This window comes from Pseudorca crassidens, chromosome 11 (genome assembly GCF_039906515.1).
Source record: "Pseudorca crassidens isolate mPseCra1 chromosome 11, mPseCra1.hap1, whole genome shotgun sequence".
NCBI lineage: Eukaryota > Metazoa > Chordata > Mammalia > Artiodactyla > Delphinidae > Pseudorca > Pseudorca crassidens.
The window spans coordinates 96,626,734-96,641,452 of NC_090306.1; the positions used below are offsets into that span (position 1 = coordinate 96,626,734).

General features: G+C 49.2%; 1 protein-coding gene across 1 annotated transcript in view; it reads right to left on the minus strand.

Moving 5' to 3' along the window:
• The window catches only part of FAM227A (family with sequence similarity 227 member A), a 60,949-nt gene that overhangs the window by 37,410 nt on the left and 8,820 nt on the right, over window positions 1–14,719 (minus strand). Inside the window, 2 exon segments of the mRNA XM_067698718.1 lie at window positions 5,402–5,481; window positions 10,217–10,336. Of these exon segments, the coding sequence (XP_067554819.1) occupies window positions 5,402–5,481; window positions 10,217–10,336 (200 nt within the window).

The window sequence follows — 14,719 nt, forward strand, 5'->3', positions numbered from 1 at the left end:
AGCAAGCTCTGAAATATCCATCTCCAAAACACCTTCCAGATCTCTCTGCTTCTCGCCTCCTGCTGTCACTGCCTCTTCCTTAGACAACTGCAAAGCCTCCTAACTGGTCTTCTGTCCCCCTCTCAATTATATTCTCCATATTCAGAAGACACTGTTCTTTTAAAAAATAGAAATCAGATCATGTCATCCCCTTATTTCAATGGATTCCCACAGCACTGAAATTACATCCATACTTCTTACTATGACCCACCCAACTCTGCAGGAGCCAGCCCCTGCTACTTCTCCAGCCTCGACTCCTGCCCCTCTTACACACACACACACACACACACACACACACACACACACACACACACACACACACACACACACACACACTGGGCTACAGCGTCACTGGCCTTCTCTCTGTTCCCTGAATGTCTCAACTCCCCTTTTTTTTTGCCTCAGGGCCTTTGCACATGCTGTTCCCGTTTCCTGGAAGGTTCTTTCATTCATTCTTCTAATGGCTGACTTCCTCTCATCCTTTGGTTCTCAGCTCAGATGGCACTTTCTGGGGGTGTTATTTGTCACATGTTCTCCATGTTCATGAGACCCAGGCCCCAAAGTGAAAGACTTAAGCTGCTCTCCCAGCTTCCTCTGTGGCTGGGTGCAGAAGTTTTACCTAGGCTCTAACCCTCAGAGGCAACGCACCTGCCTGAGACTTCAAGATGGAAATGAGCAATGTGAGGAAGTGGGGAACCAACGAGACTCTAGCTTTTGGAGAGACTGTTGACAGGGGCAACTGGCTTTTCAAGGAAAGCAGAGTGCAGTTTTGAGCATCAGTCCCCACTACCATTGGTCGGCGCACATCAGTGTACCTTTGCAGGGGTGTATGGTTTGGGCATCGTTCTTGGTGGCGTGGCATTTGAAACCAAAGCACTGGCCCATCCTGGGGAGCCGTGCACCACTGATACCCTTTAATACATTCTTCCTCTTTAAAGTAGCTGGAGTAGATTCCCTTGTTTGCAAATAAGAACTCTGATGATGATTCCTCCTTACAAAGGTCTTATTTGACAATTCTCTCATTTTATTAGATGAACGAATGACCCGGTCTCTAATAGGTAAGAGCCCTTATTTATAGCTGAGCCTCATGGCAGAAGTCAGATATACAGTTAGATGCTTTTTCATTCCCACGGTGCAAATTTCCAACACGAAGTGGGAGAAGGGCAAACCACAGGTCAGAGACATTTTAATGACTGCCATTCATTCCCCCGAACTGTGGACTCCCAGACGGATTGCTGTCATTGAAAAGCACATTTTGAACACAGCCAACTATTTCCTTGAGCAGATGGGAAAGCATGTTTGCTAAAAAGAAGAGAGAGGATCTGCCCGCACGAGGAATCTGATGACTCCCTCCATCCTGGTTTGCCCAGTAAAACTTCAGCTGCTTTTAAGGCTGGAAAGCTTTTGATTATTTCTATTTCTGGGGAAGAAAACTGACTCTCTTAGCTGGGTTTCTGAAATAACTGTCAGAAGATTTTACGTATTCCAGGACAAGAAAATACATGTGTTTGACACGGTTGTGACAGGCAGTGCAAAAACACTGAATAATATTTTGATCTCGGTCTGGGAGTGACAGCTGTCCCTCCACAGTGCCTGTTTTGTCTATACTTTTGGAGGCTGACATGTATAGAGCACCATTATACACTAAGCACAGGGTGAGGAGTTTACATAGATGACCTCTTTTGTGAAGTCAAGAGATATTTGTTGAGTGTCTTCTTTGTACATGGTCTATTCTAGGAGCTTGAGATAGAACAGGGATAAAGGAAAAGAGGTCTTGTTCTCATGGAGTTTACATTCAAATAGGGGGAGACAGATACTAAACAACATATAAATCCTGCAGGAAGAATAGCAGAGAGTGATAAGCACTGTATGGGGAATCATAACAGGCAATGTGATGACAGAGAGTGGTCGGGGAGCCAGGGACACCACTAAGGCAATGACAGAAAATTGGAATCTGAAGGACAAGATGGAGCCAGCCCTTCCCTCAGGGACCCTGAGGAAAGCACGTTCCAGGCAAAGGTGACAGCGAGTGACGCAACTGGGCACAGGCCTGGAGCGTCCCAGAGGCAGAAGGAAGTGCAGTGAGGGAATGGAAGTGAAGCGGCTGGAGAGAGAGAGATGGTGGCTGGATTCTGCAGGGCAGTTCAGGTCAGGCTAAGGGGTCTGGAGTTCATTTGAAGGGCACGGGAGAAGCTGCTGAGGTTTGAGCAGGGAACAACCTCGTCTGGTGTCTGTCTGTCAAAGGTCACTCTGGTCGCTGTGTGGCGACTGAGCTGGGGCTAAGAGTGAAGGAAAGGAGCCCAGGAAGAGGCTACTGCCACGAGCCAGGAGAGGAGTGACGCCGGGGCTGGGAATCAGTGCTCTCCCCTCCCCTTGCTAAGTTGAGAGCCTCCCAGGGAAGCCAACAGGGCAGCTGGACAGACCTGCCTAAGTCCCGAGCGAGGCCAGGGCGTGGAGGGAGATTTGGGTGTTACTGGCATATGCGTGGTATTTAAAGCCACCAGACCAGATGAGACCACCTGGGAAGAATATATAGCTAGAAGGGGAAGGAGCCAGGCTAGACCTGACTGATGAGACAGGGAGCCAGCCGGGAAGGAAGACCCTTGAAAAAGTCTGGTAATGTAGAAGCTAAGAGAAAAAAGCATTTCAAGAAGATGTGAGGGACTTCCCTGGTGGTGCAGTGGTTAGGAATCCGCCTGCCAATGCAGGGGACACGGGTTCGAGCCCTGGTCTGGGAAGATCCCACCTGCCGCGGAGCAACTAAGCCCGTGCGCCACAACTACTGAGCCTGTGCTCTAGAGCCTGCGAACCACAGCTACTCAAGCCCGTGCACCTAAAGCCTGTGCTCTGCAACAAGAGAAGCCACCGCAATGAGAAGCCCGCGCCGCAACGAAGAGTAGCCCCCGCTCGCCGCAACTAGGGAAAGCCTGTGCGCAGCAACAAAGACCCAGTGCAGCCAAAAAAAAAGAGAAGGAGATGGGAGCAGCCCACCACATGAAACAGACCAGAAGAGTGAACAGGTTAGGGGCCAGGCGAGGTTGGCCAGAGAAGGTGCAGAGGCACGTGGAGGGCAGGAACCCACGGGAGTGGCTGAGGAAAGGAGATGCCGGTGCAGACGAGTCTTTCAAGGGAATTCTGTGGGAAAGGCAGCAAGAAATGGGGGTGCAGAGACAACGGGGATTTTCTTTGCAAAGGCAAGAGATGCTAGAGCAGGACAGTTCAACGATGGGAGTGATCCAACAGAGCGGGGAAAACGATGATGCAGGAAAGAGGGTGCCAAGTGCAGGAGTGGAAGCCGAGGGGGCGAGGTCCAAGCACAGGTGGGGGGCAGGGCCCTTCCTCCAGGGGCGCCGGGTTGGCAGGCGGCGAAGGTACAGATGGGGGCAGGCTGTTTCGTGGTCGGCAGGCGAGGGCCTTACTGCTGACCGCTTCTAATTTCTCAATGAAGACATTACCTGGGAGAGGCTGGGGTGGAGGGCGCGTGGGAAAGGCTGACTGCAGCTGGAGAATTCTGCAAAGGGAACAGAACAAGGCTTTGGAGGAGTGGGAACCTGGACGGGCTGGGGAAGCGCGGTAGCGCAGGCGGGCAGGGCTGAGTGCCCAGCTGAGACGTGTGGCCGCGCACCTACAGGGAGCCCAGCCACAGTCGGCGTGCTGCAACCTTCGTGGTGCCAGGAAGAAAGCACTGTTGTGACTGTGCTCATTTCACACCTGCAGAAGCCAAGTCTTAGGAGAGTTAAGTAACTTGTCTACGTCTGCACAGCTCGAATCTGAACCCGTGAGACCAGGCTCCTAGGCAGAGATCGTCAACCCCTGTGGGGACATGAAGACTTTCCAAGGAATAGTGGGACTGCCGGTTCTAAGAACACCCATTTCCAGATCCTCAAGTTTCCTTAGTTACTGTTTGCTATGAGTGAGCGTCCTGAGAATGTGCAGGTGTTGGCAGTGTCCCTTAATCCCACTTTACAGAAGAAAGGCACACCTCCACCCATCCCAAACATCCTTTTGGTGAAGGTTCCAGGGTGGAAACACTCCCAACTTTGCATCAAACAAAGGGGGAAGGCTGTTCTAACAGCAGATCAAGTCTCATAAGCTACTTGTTAAGAATGAAGCATGAGAAACGGGGATGTCAGTCCAGAGCTCAAAGAGTAGCTCTGGAGGGCGCCGTGATCAGAGTCAGGACCGAATAACTACATAAGTGCTCTGAAGGAGAGGGATGTGAGCACAGATGACAAGGACCCAAATCCAGACCAGGGTCAAGACAGCCGACCCTGAGGACCAGGGCCTCGGCTGAGATGGAAGGATAAGTATGTGTCCCCTGAGACAGGGGCGACAAAGTTCTGCCAAGAGCCAGAGAGTAAACGTTTCCGGCTTTGCAAGCCATTGATTCTCTATAGCAACCACTCAACTCTGCTGCAGAGTCAAAGGCAATAATCAAGCAGCAGCTGTGACTGTGTGCCAGTAAGGTGTCATTTACGACAACAGGCAGTGGAAGGCCTCATTCTTAGTTTGCCTGGACATTTATCAGGAAAAAATGGGCCTTGGTTGGTAGCGTTGGATGATTTCGGGCTACCACTGGGAGGAGATGCTGACAATGATGAGGGCAGTGGTGGAGGGATCCTTCCTGGGACAAAAGGAACGGCAGGTCCAGAGGCCAGGTATAGGTAGGGGGTGTGGTGTCTACAAGGAAATAGGTCCCTGCAGCAGGAGCCCCAGAGTCCGGGAGGGTGGCAGCAGGGCTGGCCAGACATGGCAGGGCCCCGCAGGGCCATCTGCCCCAAGGCAGGAGGAAGCTTTCTGAGGCTTGGAAGGCGTTTTTCATTTGGGCTGAGAGGACCGTGTTTAGGGCTGGGGGAGTAGGGCAGGGCCAGGTGGTGACAGGATGATGTAATTAGATTTGTGTTTTGAAAACACTGCGGGGTGGGGGGGGGGGCGGGAGGGGATGAGAGCCTGAGGGAGACAGGAGCCTACTGCACTAGTGAAGGGAGCTCAACCTGGAGTGTTGGGAGAGGAGTGGTGGTGCTGGGCGCTACGCAGCAGGGAAGAGGAACTGGGCAGAGAGGAACAAGGAGGTGTGGGGAGGAGGGCCAGGTTCAGGCTGGAGATGAGGGTCACTGGGGAGGAGAAGATACAGAAGCACCTGTGCTGCGGCCTACACTTGAAGATTGCTTCCTCTCCTCTCTCCCCCCAGTCCTTGCATTTCTGGCTACCCTTTAGCGCCCCACTCATCCATGTATATCTGGAGGACTAGCAGGACCCCTCCCCGAGATGATGGGGCGGGGAGTGCAGAGGCGCGGAACCAACTGGAAGTCACTGAAGCTTAGGGGGCTCCAAGGGGTCTGGGTCTGTGCCTCACACTCACCTGAGGGCAGCAGACCTTCTTGCTCTGGGGGGACTTCTGGCTGAAGTATCTCCTAGAAGTGCGGAAAGAAAACTCTCTTCCTACGGAAGAGAAAAAAAGTAGTTCTTCAGTTCCTTCTTGTCTTGGGGGTGACACTGCAGAGGAGGAGCTTTGAGACAACCCCCCTCCCTGGAGGCAACAGCAACAGCGAGAGGACTGGCCTCTGACAAAGCAGAGCCTCTCGGTCATTCCACCTGCTGAGTGACCTCGGGCAAATTACCTAACATCTCTGATCCTGTTAAAGGGTGTGAATGCTAACTACCTTGAAGGGCTGATGAGCCGATTAAAGCAAATGATGTATGCAGGGAGTACACAGGGCAAGCAGTCAACCCATAAGAAAAAACAAAAAAAGCATTGGCTTCAAAAGAAAAACAAAAACTCAGAACTTTGCACAATTGAAATGAATAAATGTTGGACTAAACACTTAAAAGAGTAACAATCTATCAACCTCTTAAGGTGTTAAATTTAATATTCATTGAAATGTCATTAAATTTGAAGACAATTTCCAGGTTAGATTGTTTTTTTCACTTTGAAATTCCTGTGTGTCCATGACGACTGCTGGGAAAGCAAACCTTTTGAGTCAGTAGCTGCAAATGCTTAGACAAATACGTGGTGGCTCTTATAATTTCCAGCTGATAACTGCAGCCATACTCTTCCCTAAGGGCTGCCAGGTATGCTCTTCCCTTGTGCCCTGGACCAGGACTTCTCACACTGGAATGTGCTTACAGATCCCTGGGAGACCCTGGCAAACTGCAGGCTCTGCTTTAGTCGATCTAGAGAGACGCCGATGCTGCTGGTCCTCGGACCACACTTAGAGCAGCGGGTCTTTGCCACACCACGGGAGCCACGTGGGGCAGAGAGGTGAAGGCCCAGCAGCCTGCCTCCTGAGCCAGGAAACCTACCCCAGGGAGGAGGCCTCACGGGAGAGGGCGATGCTGAAGCACCCTGCCCTCCTCCTCTACCCATTCTATTTCCGCTCTTCTCAGCTGGCATCTAAGAGCGATGGTGTTTGCTTACACGAGGGTGGCTCTCCTACCCCCAACCCTGTTAATGCCTCCAGCACACCTTTCTCTACTCTGTTTTCACTTCTGTATCACTTTCCCTGAAATCTGGGTCCCGCCTTTTACCACCTGATGTTAATAGCTGTTTCAAAGTTCACTAACAGGGGTTTTTTTGGAGGCGGATGATGAGAATGTTTTGGAATAAGTGGTGACGGGAATATACTAAAAATCACTGAATTATACATTTCAAAGGGGTTAATTTTATGTTATGTAAATCAGGTTTCAATAAAGCCGATATATAAAGATCACCAACAACCTAACTGTATGATTCCATGGCTTCCTCCTAGGCCTTGTTCCGGGGTACGCTCTGCAGTAGTTGGCACCACTGACCAACCCCTCAGGAGAGCCCACCTTGGCTGCCACAGCCCTATTCTTTCTGGGCTCCTCCTGCCTCTGATTTCTCTTGCTGTCGCCTCCTGCGTGTAGGAGGTCCCCAAGGCTCTGACCTCAGCCGCCTTGTCTCCTCCCTTCTTTGATATTCCCATTTAGAGGTAATTTCTACAAACACATGTATCTGAATAAATCCTCAGGTGGGAGTCCCAGCCCCGATCTCTCCCCTAGCCGTATCACCAACAATGTCTTAGACATCGCCACCTGATGTCCCATCCTTCCCTCAAATTCATCATCTGAAATTGAACGTATAGCCTTTCTCCACAGACCTGATCCTCCTCTCGATTTCTTACTTCTAAATGGAACACCTACAAACGCTGGCTGCTAGATGCTTAGAGCTGCTTAGAATCTGGAAGCCACCCCAGCTCCAGTCTCCTCCTGGCCTGTCCCACTGTGCTTGAAAGCTCTTGAATTTCCATGAGTTTCCATCTTGCTTATGGCTTCACGTCCATCTTCACAACTGTGCAGAAAAGTGTTAACACAGCAGTCCTGGCTACTGTCCTTGAAAAGTCCTGACTGCAAGCTTGGCCCTTGACTGGCATCTGGGAATGTAGCTTTCGGGAGGGCTCCCACCACTGATAAGAGTGGTTCACTGTGCCTAAACTGTCGGTGCAAACAATGTGGTTTACGCTGAATACCCACTTTCCTTCTGGGAGTTTGGAATCTGGGTATGTGACCACACAGGGGAGCGCCTATGTGATCAGCACCCAGGAAAACCCTGGGCACTGGGTCCCTAACGAGCTCCTCTGACAGGCAACATTTCACACGTGTTGTCACAACTCGCTGGGGGAATTAAAGTGGGTCCTGTGTGACTCTGCAGGAAAGGACTCTTGCAAGCTTGTTCCTGGTTTTACTGGACTTTGCTCCACGTGTCTTTTCCCTTTATTTAATTAATTAATTTATTTTTTGCGGTACGCAGGCCTCTCACTGTTGTGGCCTCTCCCGTTGTGGAGCACAGACTCCGGACGCGCAGGCTCAGTGGCCATGGCTCATGGGCCCAGCTGCTCCGCGGCATGTGGGATCTTCCCGGACCGGGGCACGAACCCGCGTCCCCTGCATCGGCAGGCGGACTCTCAACCACTGCGCCACCAGGAAAGCCCTGTCTTTTCCCTTTGCAGATTTTGCTTTGTGCCCTTTCGCTGCAATAGATCACAGCGGTGAGTACGACTACACACTGAGCCCTGCGTGTGTCCTAAGGAATTACCGAAAGTTAACATGGCCGTGGGGACAGTTCCCCCACCCTCGTTTATCCTAGCCACAATCCTAACTGCAGTTTTCCAGCCTTCAGAAAGAGGGTCTTTAGGGGACACCTCGCCCAACTTCCCACCCAACACGGAACCTTTTAGGCAGCATGCGGCAGCTCTACCAGGGCCCTCCAGGGATAGGAAGCTCACCACGGTGAGACAGCACTGCCTCTTAGGAGGTCCCTCCTTCCTGCCGAGCACCCTTGCTTTCCCCGAGGGCGTTAGACTGAGGGAGGGGAATGGTTTAACTGGTCAGAGAGGCCAGACTGACCGAAGCAGGAGACTGATTAGCCTATCTGGACAAAATCCTGGCTCCCCAACTGTGCTGGAAAACCCTGGGCACACGAGCCTCTCTGCACCTCAATTCTTGCTGTAAGATGGAGGTGACAGGATTTCTCAAGAAGCTGCGGTGTGGAATGACACAAGTCAAACAGTGGCTGGTGCAGAGAACGACGTGTGCATTAGCATTATTTTTATTCAGATTACTGCTATGTGCTCAGATACATGCTCTTTGACAGTATGAACTGTTTTCACCATATTTAAGAAAAAAAAAAACTCTCCTCACTCCTATCCCCTCCAAAGGGTCCTAGATGTTGCTACGGGGGTTTGATTAGCCAGATGTTGTCTGCCCCCTGGGGCCTACTGACCATTACAGACAAGGCTTTGCTGCATCCCTGGGGTGCCCCATAAAAAGGGGCAGACAGCCCCCAGCTGGAGGATGTAAATTTATCCTAACCCAAGGTGGCGTCTCCCTGGCTTCACAGTCCTGAGTTGAATCCTGGTTTAGCCACCCACGGGCTGGCTGCCCATCACAGTCCTTTCATTGTTGCCACGAGGACTGCCTCTGTTCCCTCAGCGCCTCTGGGTCTTCTCACTTGCTGTCCCCTCTGCCTGGAACACAGTGGTCCTTCGCTTCACCTGTCACTTACTGACCTTCTCAGGGCTGGCCTGGGTCCCCCTCCTGCTGCTGCCGCAGCACCCTGTATACCTGTCACCAGTGCCCAGTCCACTGTAGGATAACTGCCTGACCTCGACTTCCCACTAGACCACACAGCGGAGGCTGTGCTTGCCTCCACGCCGTGTTCCCAGTGTTTATTTAGCACAGTGCCTGGCACGTGGCGCTCTTTACGTGTCTGTTAAGTGCGAAAAGAAAGTTGGCTTTGGGCAAGTTGCTTCGCTGAACTCTGGTTTCCTCACCTGTGAAGTGGATTTAATGTGTACTTCAGCTGGCCGTTGTGAGGATTAAATCGAAAGGATACCTGGGGGGCTTCCCTGGTGGTGCAGTGGTTGAGAGTCTGCCTGCCGATGCAGGGGACATGGGTTTGTGCCCCGGTCCGGGAGGATCCCACATGCCGCGGAGCGGCTGGGCCCGTGAGCCATGGCCGCTGAGCCTGCGCGTCCGGAGCCTGTGCTCCGCAATGGGAGAGGCCACAACAGTGAGAGGCCCGCGTACTGCAGGAAAAAAAAAAAAAAAGGATACCTGGGGCTTCCCTGGTGGCGCAGTGGTTGAGAATCCACCTGCCAATGCAGGGGACATGGGTTTGAGCCCTGGTCCGGGAAGATCCCACATGCCGTGGAGCAACTAAGCCCGTGCGCCACAACTACTGAGCCTGCGTTCTAGAGCCCACCAGCCACAACTACTGAAGCCCGCGCGCCTAGTGCCTGTGCTCTGCAACAAGAGAAGCCACCGCAATGAGAAGCCCGCGCACTGCAACGAAGAGTGGCCCTGTTCGCTGCAACTAGAGAAAGCCCACACACAGCAACAAAGACCCAATGCAGCCAAAAATAAAAAAATTTAAAAAATAAATTTATATATATATATAAAAAAAGGATACCTGGTGCCTGGCACATGGTAGACACTGAATAACTGACATCTACTATTTTAAAATTCCCACACATCCCAGCACTTTTGGTGTGCTGACTCTATAGTTGCTAAGCATTAACATTTCAGTCATTTTGGAGGCTAGTTTGAGGTACGTGAGAGAGAACCAGGCCTGAGGATTTCAGTATTAGGGCCCCTCCCAGCCCGGACTAGATGGTAGCTGGGTGTGGCAGGGGACAGAGGGGACGGAAGTCCCTACCTGGCACCTTACCCTTCAGCAGACTTTTTTTCTGCAACATTAATTCTTCTCTCTGGAATCTCTCCGGATCCAGTTTCGAGTAGTCCCAGCTATTATAGCTGTGTGGGCAAGGATATATACCTAAGAGGGAGTCAAGAGTGATCATGAAAACTTCTGCAAAAGAGAAAGGGAGGCAGAAAATGGAAGACAGAGGCCTCTGAGATGCCCCTGCTGGTCCCGGGGAGGCTGAGCTTCCAGCATTATCCCTCCTCCCTCCCCCCAGTACTGGCCTTGTAGCCTTGAGTGAGCCACTTCCTCTCTATGAGACTTTGGTTTCTTTATCTGGAAAACGGAGATGTGATGCCCACCCTGCCCTCCTGACAGCGTGAGTGTGAGGATGAGATCACACCACAGACGTGTGAACCTGTGACACACTACACAGATGTGAAGGCATAGTAATTATTTGTTTTCCTGTCTATCTCCTCTGCCTGGAAGGCAGGGGCTGGGTCTGATTCATCTTTGTACCTCCAGGGCTTAGTATTGGACCTGGCACACAATAAATAGGCACTTAGCAAATGTTTGTTCAACACACTATTACACTTTGCTGGGCTTCCCTGGTGGCTCAGTGGTTAAGAATCTGCCTGCCAATGCAGGGGACACGGGTTCAAGCCCTGGCCCGGGAAGATCCCACGTGCCGCAGAGCAACTAAGTCCGTGTGCCACAACTACTGAGCCTGTGCTCTAGAGCCCGCGAGCCACAACTACTGAGCCCATGTGCCACAACTACTGAGCCCACGCACCTAGAGCCCGTGCTCTGCAACAAGAGAAGCCACTGCAATGAGAAGCCTGCACACCACAACAAAGAGCCGCCCCCGCTCTCCCCAACTAGAGAAAGCCTGCGCACAGCAACAAACACCCAACACAGCCAAAAATAAATAAATAAAATAAATAAATTTATATATATATAAAAAGAACAAGACAAGGGTGCCCACTCTCACCACTCATACTCAACATAGTACTATAAGTCCTTGCTGGAGTAATTAGGCAAGAAAAAGAAATAAAAGGTATCCAGATTGTAAAGGAAGAAGTAAAACTGTATCTGTTTGCTGATGACATGATATTATATATAGAAAACCCTAAAGATTCCACCAAAAACTGTTAGAACTAATAAATGAATTCAGTAAAATTCATTTTTACTGAATATAAAATCAACATACCAAAATCAGTTGTGTTTTTATACACTAACGGTGAATTATCTGAAAAAGAAATAAAGAAAACAGCCCCATTTACAATAACATCAAAAACAATAAAATACTTAGGAGTAAACTTAGAGCCAAGGAATTAAAAGATCTATACACTGAAAATTCTAAGACACTGACGAAAGAAACTGAAGACACAAATAAATGGAAAAATATCTCATGTTCATGGATCAAAAAGTACTAATATTGTTAAAATGCCCATTCTACCCAAATCATCTACAGATTCAATGTAATCTCTATCAAAATTCCAATGATATTTTTCACAGAAATAGAAAAAAATTCTAAAGTTTGTATGGATCCACAAAAGACTCCAAATAGCCAAAGCAATCTTGAAAAAGAACAAAGCTGGAGGCACCACACTCCCTGCTTTTAAACTATATCACAGGGGCTTCCCTGGTGGCGCAGTGGTTAAGAAGCCGCCTGCCAATGCAGGGGACATGGGCTCGAGCTCTGGTCCGGGAAGATCCCACATGCTGCGGAGCAGCTAAGCCCGTGAGCCACAACTACTAAGCCCACATGCCACAACTACTGAAGCCCGTGCACCTAGAGCCCATGCTCTGCAACCAGAGAAACCACGGCAATGAGAAGCCCGTGGACCGCAATGAAGAGTAGCCCCCGCTCGCTGTTCCTAGAGAAAGCCTGCATGCAGCAACGAGGACCCAATGCAGCCAAAAAAACATAAATAAGTTTACAAAAATAAATAAATAAACATATTTCAAAGCTATGAAAATCAAAACAATATAGTACTAGCAGAAAAACAGATCAATGAAACAGAATTGAGAGCCCAGAAATAAACCCGTGCATATATGATCAACGAATATTTAACAAAGGAGCCAAGAATACTCCATGGGCAACGGATAGTCTCTTCAATAAATGGTTTTGGGAAAACTGGATACTCATAAGCAAAAGAATGAAACTGGACACCCCTTACACCATTCACAACTCAAAATGGATTAAGGACTTAAATGGACCTGAAATCATAAAACTCCTAGAATAAAACCCAGGCAAAAAGCTCCCTGACATTGGTCTCGGCAGTGATTTTGGAGGGTATGATACCAAAAGCATAAGAAACAAAAGCAAAAATAAACAAGTGGGACTACATTTAACTAAAAAGCTTCTGCACAGCAAAAGAAACAACAAAATGAAAAGGCAACCTACAGAATGGGAGAAAATATTTGCAAACCATATGTCTAATAAGGGGATAATATTCAAAGTCTGTAAGGAACTTATACAACTCAGTAGCAAAAAAACCCAAACAGTCCAATTAGAGAAAGAGAAAGGATCTGAACGGACATTTTTCCAAAGAAGACATACAAATGACCAACAAGTACATGAAAAGGTGCTCAACATCACTAATCATCAGGGAAATGCAAATCAAAACCAGTATAAGATTATCACCTCTCACCTATTAAAACAGCTATTGTCAAAAAGACAAGAGACGACAAATGCTGGCGAGGTTGTGAGAAAAAAGGAAACTCTTGTGTACTGTTGATAGGAATGTAAGTTGGAACCGCCACTATGGAAGCAGTATAGAAGTCCCTCAAAAAATTAAAAATAGAAGTACCATATGATCCAGGAATCTCACTTCTGGATATACAGCCAAAGGAAATGAAATCACTATCTCAAAGGGATATCTGCACGCTCATGTTCACTGCAGCGTTATTCACAATAGCCAAGACCTGGAAACAACCTAACTGTCCACTCACAAATGAATGGGTAAAGAAACTATGGCACGTATACACAATAGAACATTATTCAGCAATAAAAAGGAAGGAAATCCTGCCATTTGTGACAATATGGATGGGCCCTGAGGACATTTTGCTAAGTGAAATAAGGCTCAGAGAGAAAGACAAATACTGTATGATCTCACTTATGTGTGTGTAATCTAAAACAGCCAAACTCATACAAGCAGAGAGTAGAACAGTGGTTGCCAGGGGCTGTGGGTGGGGAAAATCAGGAGATGTGGGGCAAAGGGTACAAACTTGCAGTTACAGAAGGAACAAGTTCCAGGGATGTAATGGACAGCACGGTGACTACAGTTAATAACACTGTATTGTACACTTGAAAGTTGCTCTGAGTAAATCTTTTTATTTATTTATTTATTTTTTAGTGTATCTATTTTAGTTATTTATTTTTGCCTGTGTTGAGTCTTTGTTGCTGCACGCAGGCTTTCTCTAGTTGTGGCGAGCGGGGGCTTCTCTTGTTGTGGAGCATGGGCTCTAGGTGCATGGTCTTCAGTAGTTGTGGCATGAGGGCTCAGTAGTTGTGGCGTACGGGCTTAGCTGCTCTGCAGCATATGGGATCTTCCCGGACCAGGGCTCGAACCCTTGTGCCCTGCATTGGCAGGTGGATACTTAACCACTGTGCCACCAGGGAAGTCCTGAGAGTAAATCTTAAATGTTCACCATAAAACAACAACATGATGGGGATTATGTGAGGTGAAGGATGTGTTAACTCACCTGCTTGTGGTAAAAACTTCACAATATATACGTGTATCAAATTATCATACTGTACACCTTAAACTTCCATAGTGTCCTATGTCAATTATATCTCAATAAAGCTGGGGGAAATTTTATTCCCTAGCTGACGAGTGACTCACTGCGCCTAGACTGTTTATATAACAATGTAGCTGATGCTAAACACCTGCTTCCCTAGAACTTTGGTACACGATAGACAGAGGTGCCTCCATGACCAGCCCGCAGTAAAACCCTTGGGCGCTGTTTCTCTACCGGGCTTCTGGGCAGAAACATCACACACATGTTGCCACGTGTTCACTGCAGTGGGATGAGGGGCTCTGTATAACTCCTCACGGGAGGCGGAGGGCTGCATGTGAATTCCTCCAAACAATGCCTGTCTTTCCCCTTATGATCTGGCTGTGTACCCTTACTACATCGTAATAATAAGTCTTAGCCATAAACACAACTGTATGCCGAGACCTGTGAGCTCCACCGAATCTCCTAATGTGGAATTGATCTCGGAGACCCTCAACACAGTAGGAATGTGAAAGGTGCTTACTTAGCACAGTACCTAGTACACAGGGAACCTCTCAGCTTTCAACGACCTTAGAGGATGTCTGGGTTGAGATGGGGGACGTGAGGAAGGAGACTGAAAAGTAATTGACAAGCAAACTCAAGCTGGCACTGTGTGTGCTGCAGGGAGAGGGGGACGACAGTTGGGTCGAGTGGGGTCACAGTGGGGGTGGAAGGCGGGATTGTCTAGCCAGCACACTGCTTTTGGGTTCCTGGGTCCATCGGCCTGCAGCACAT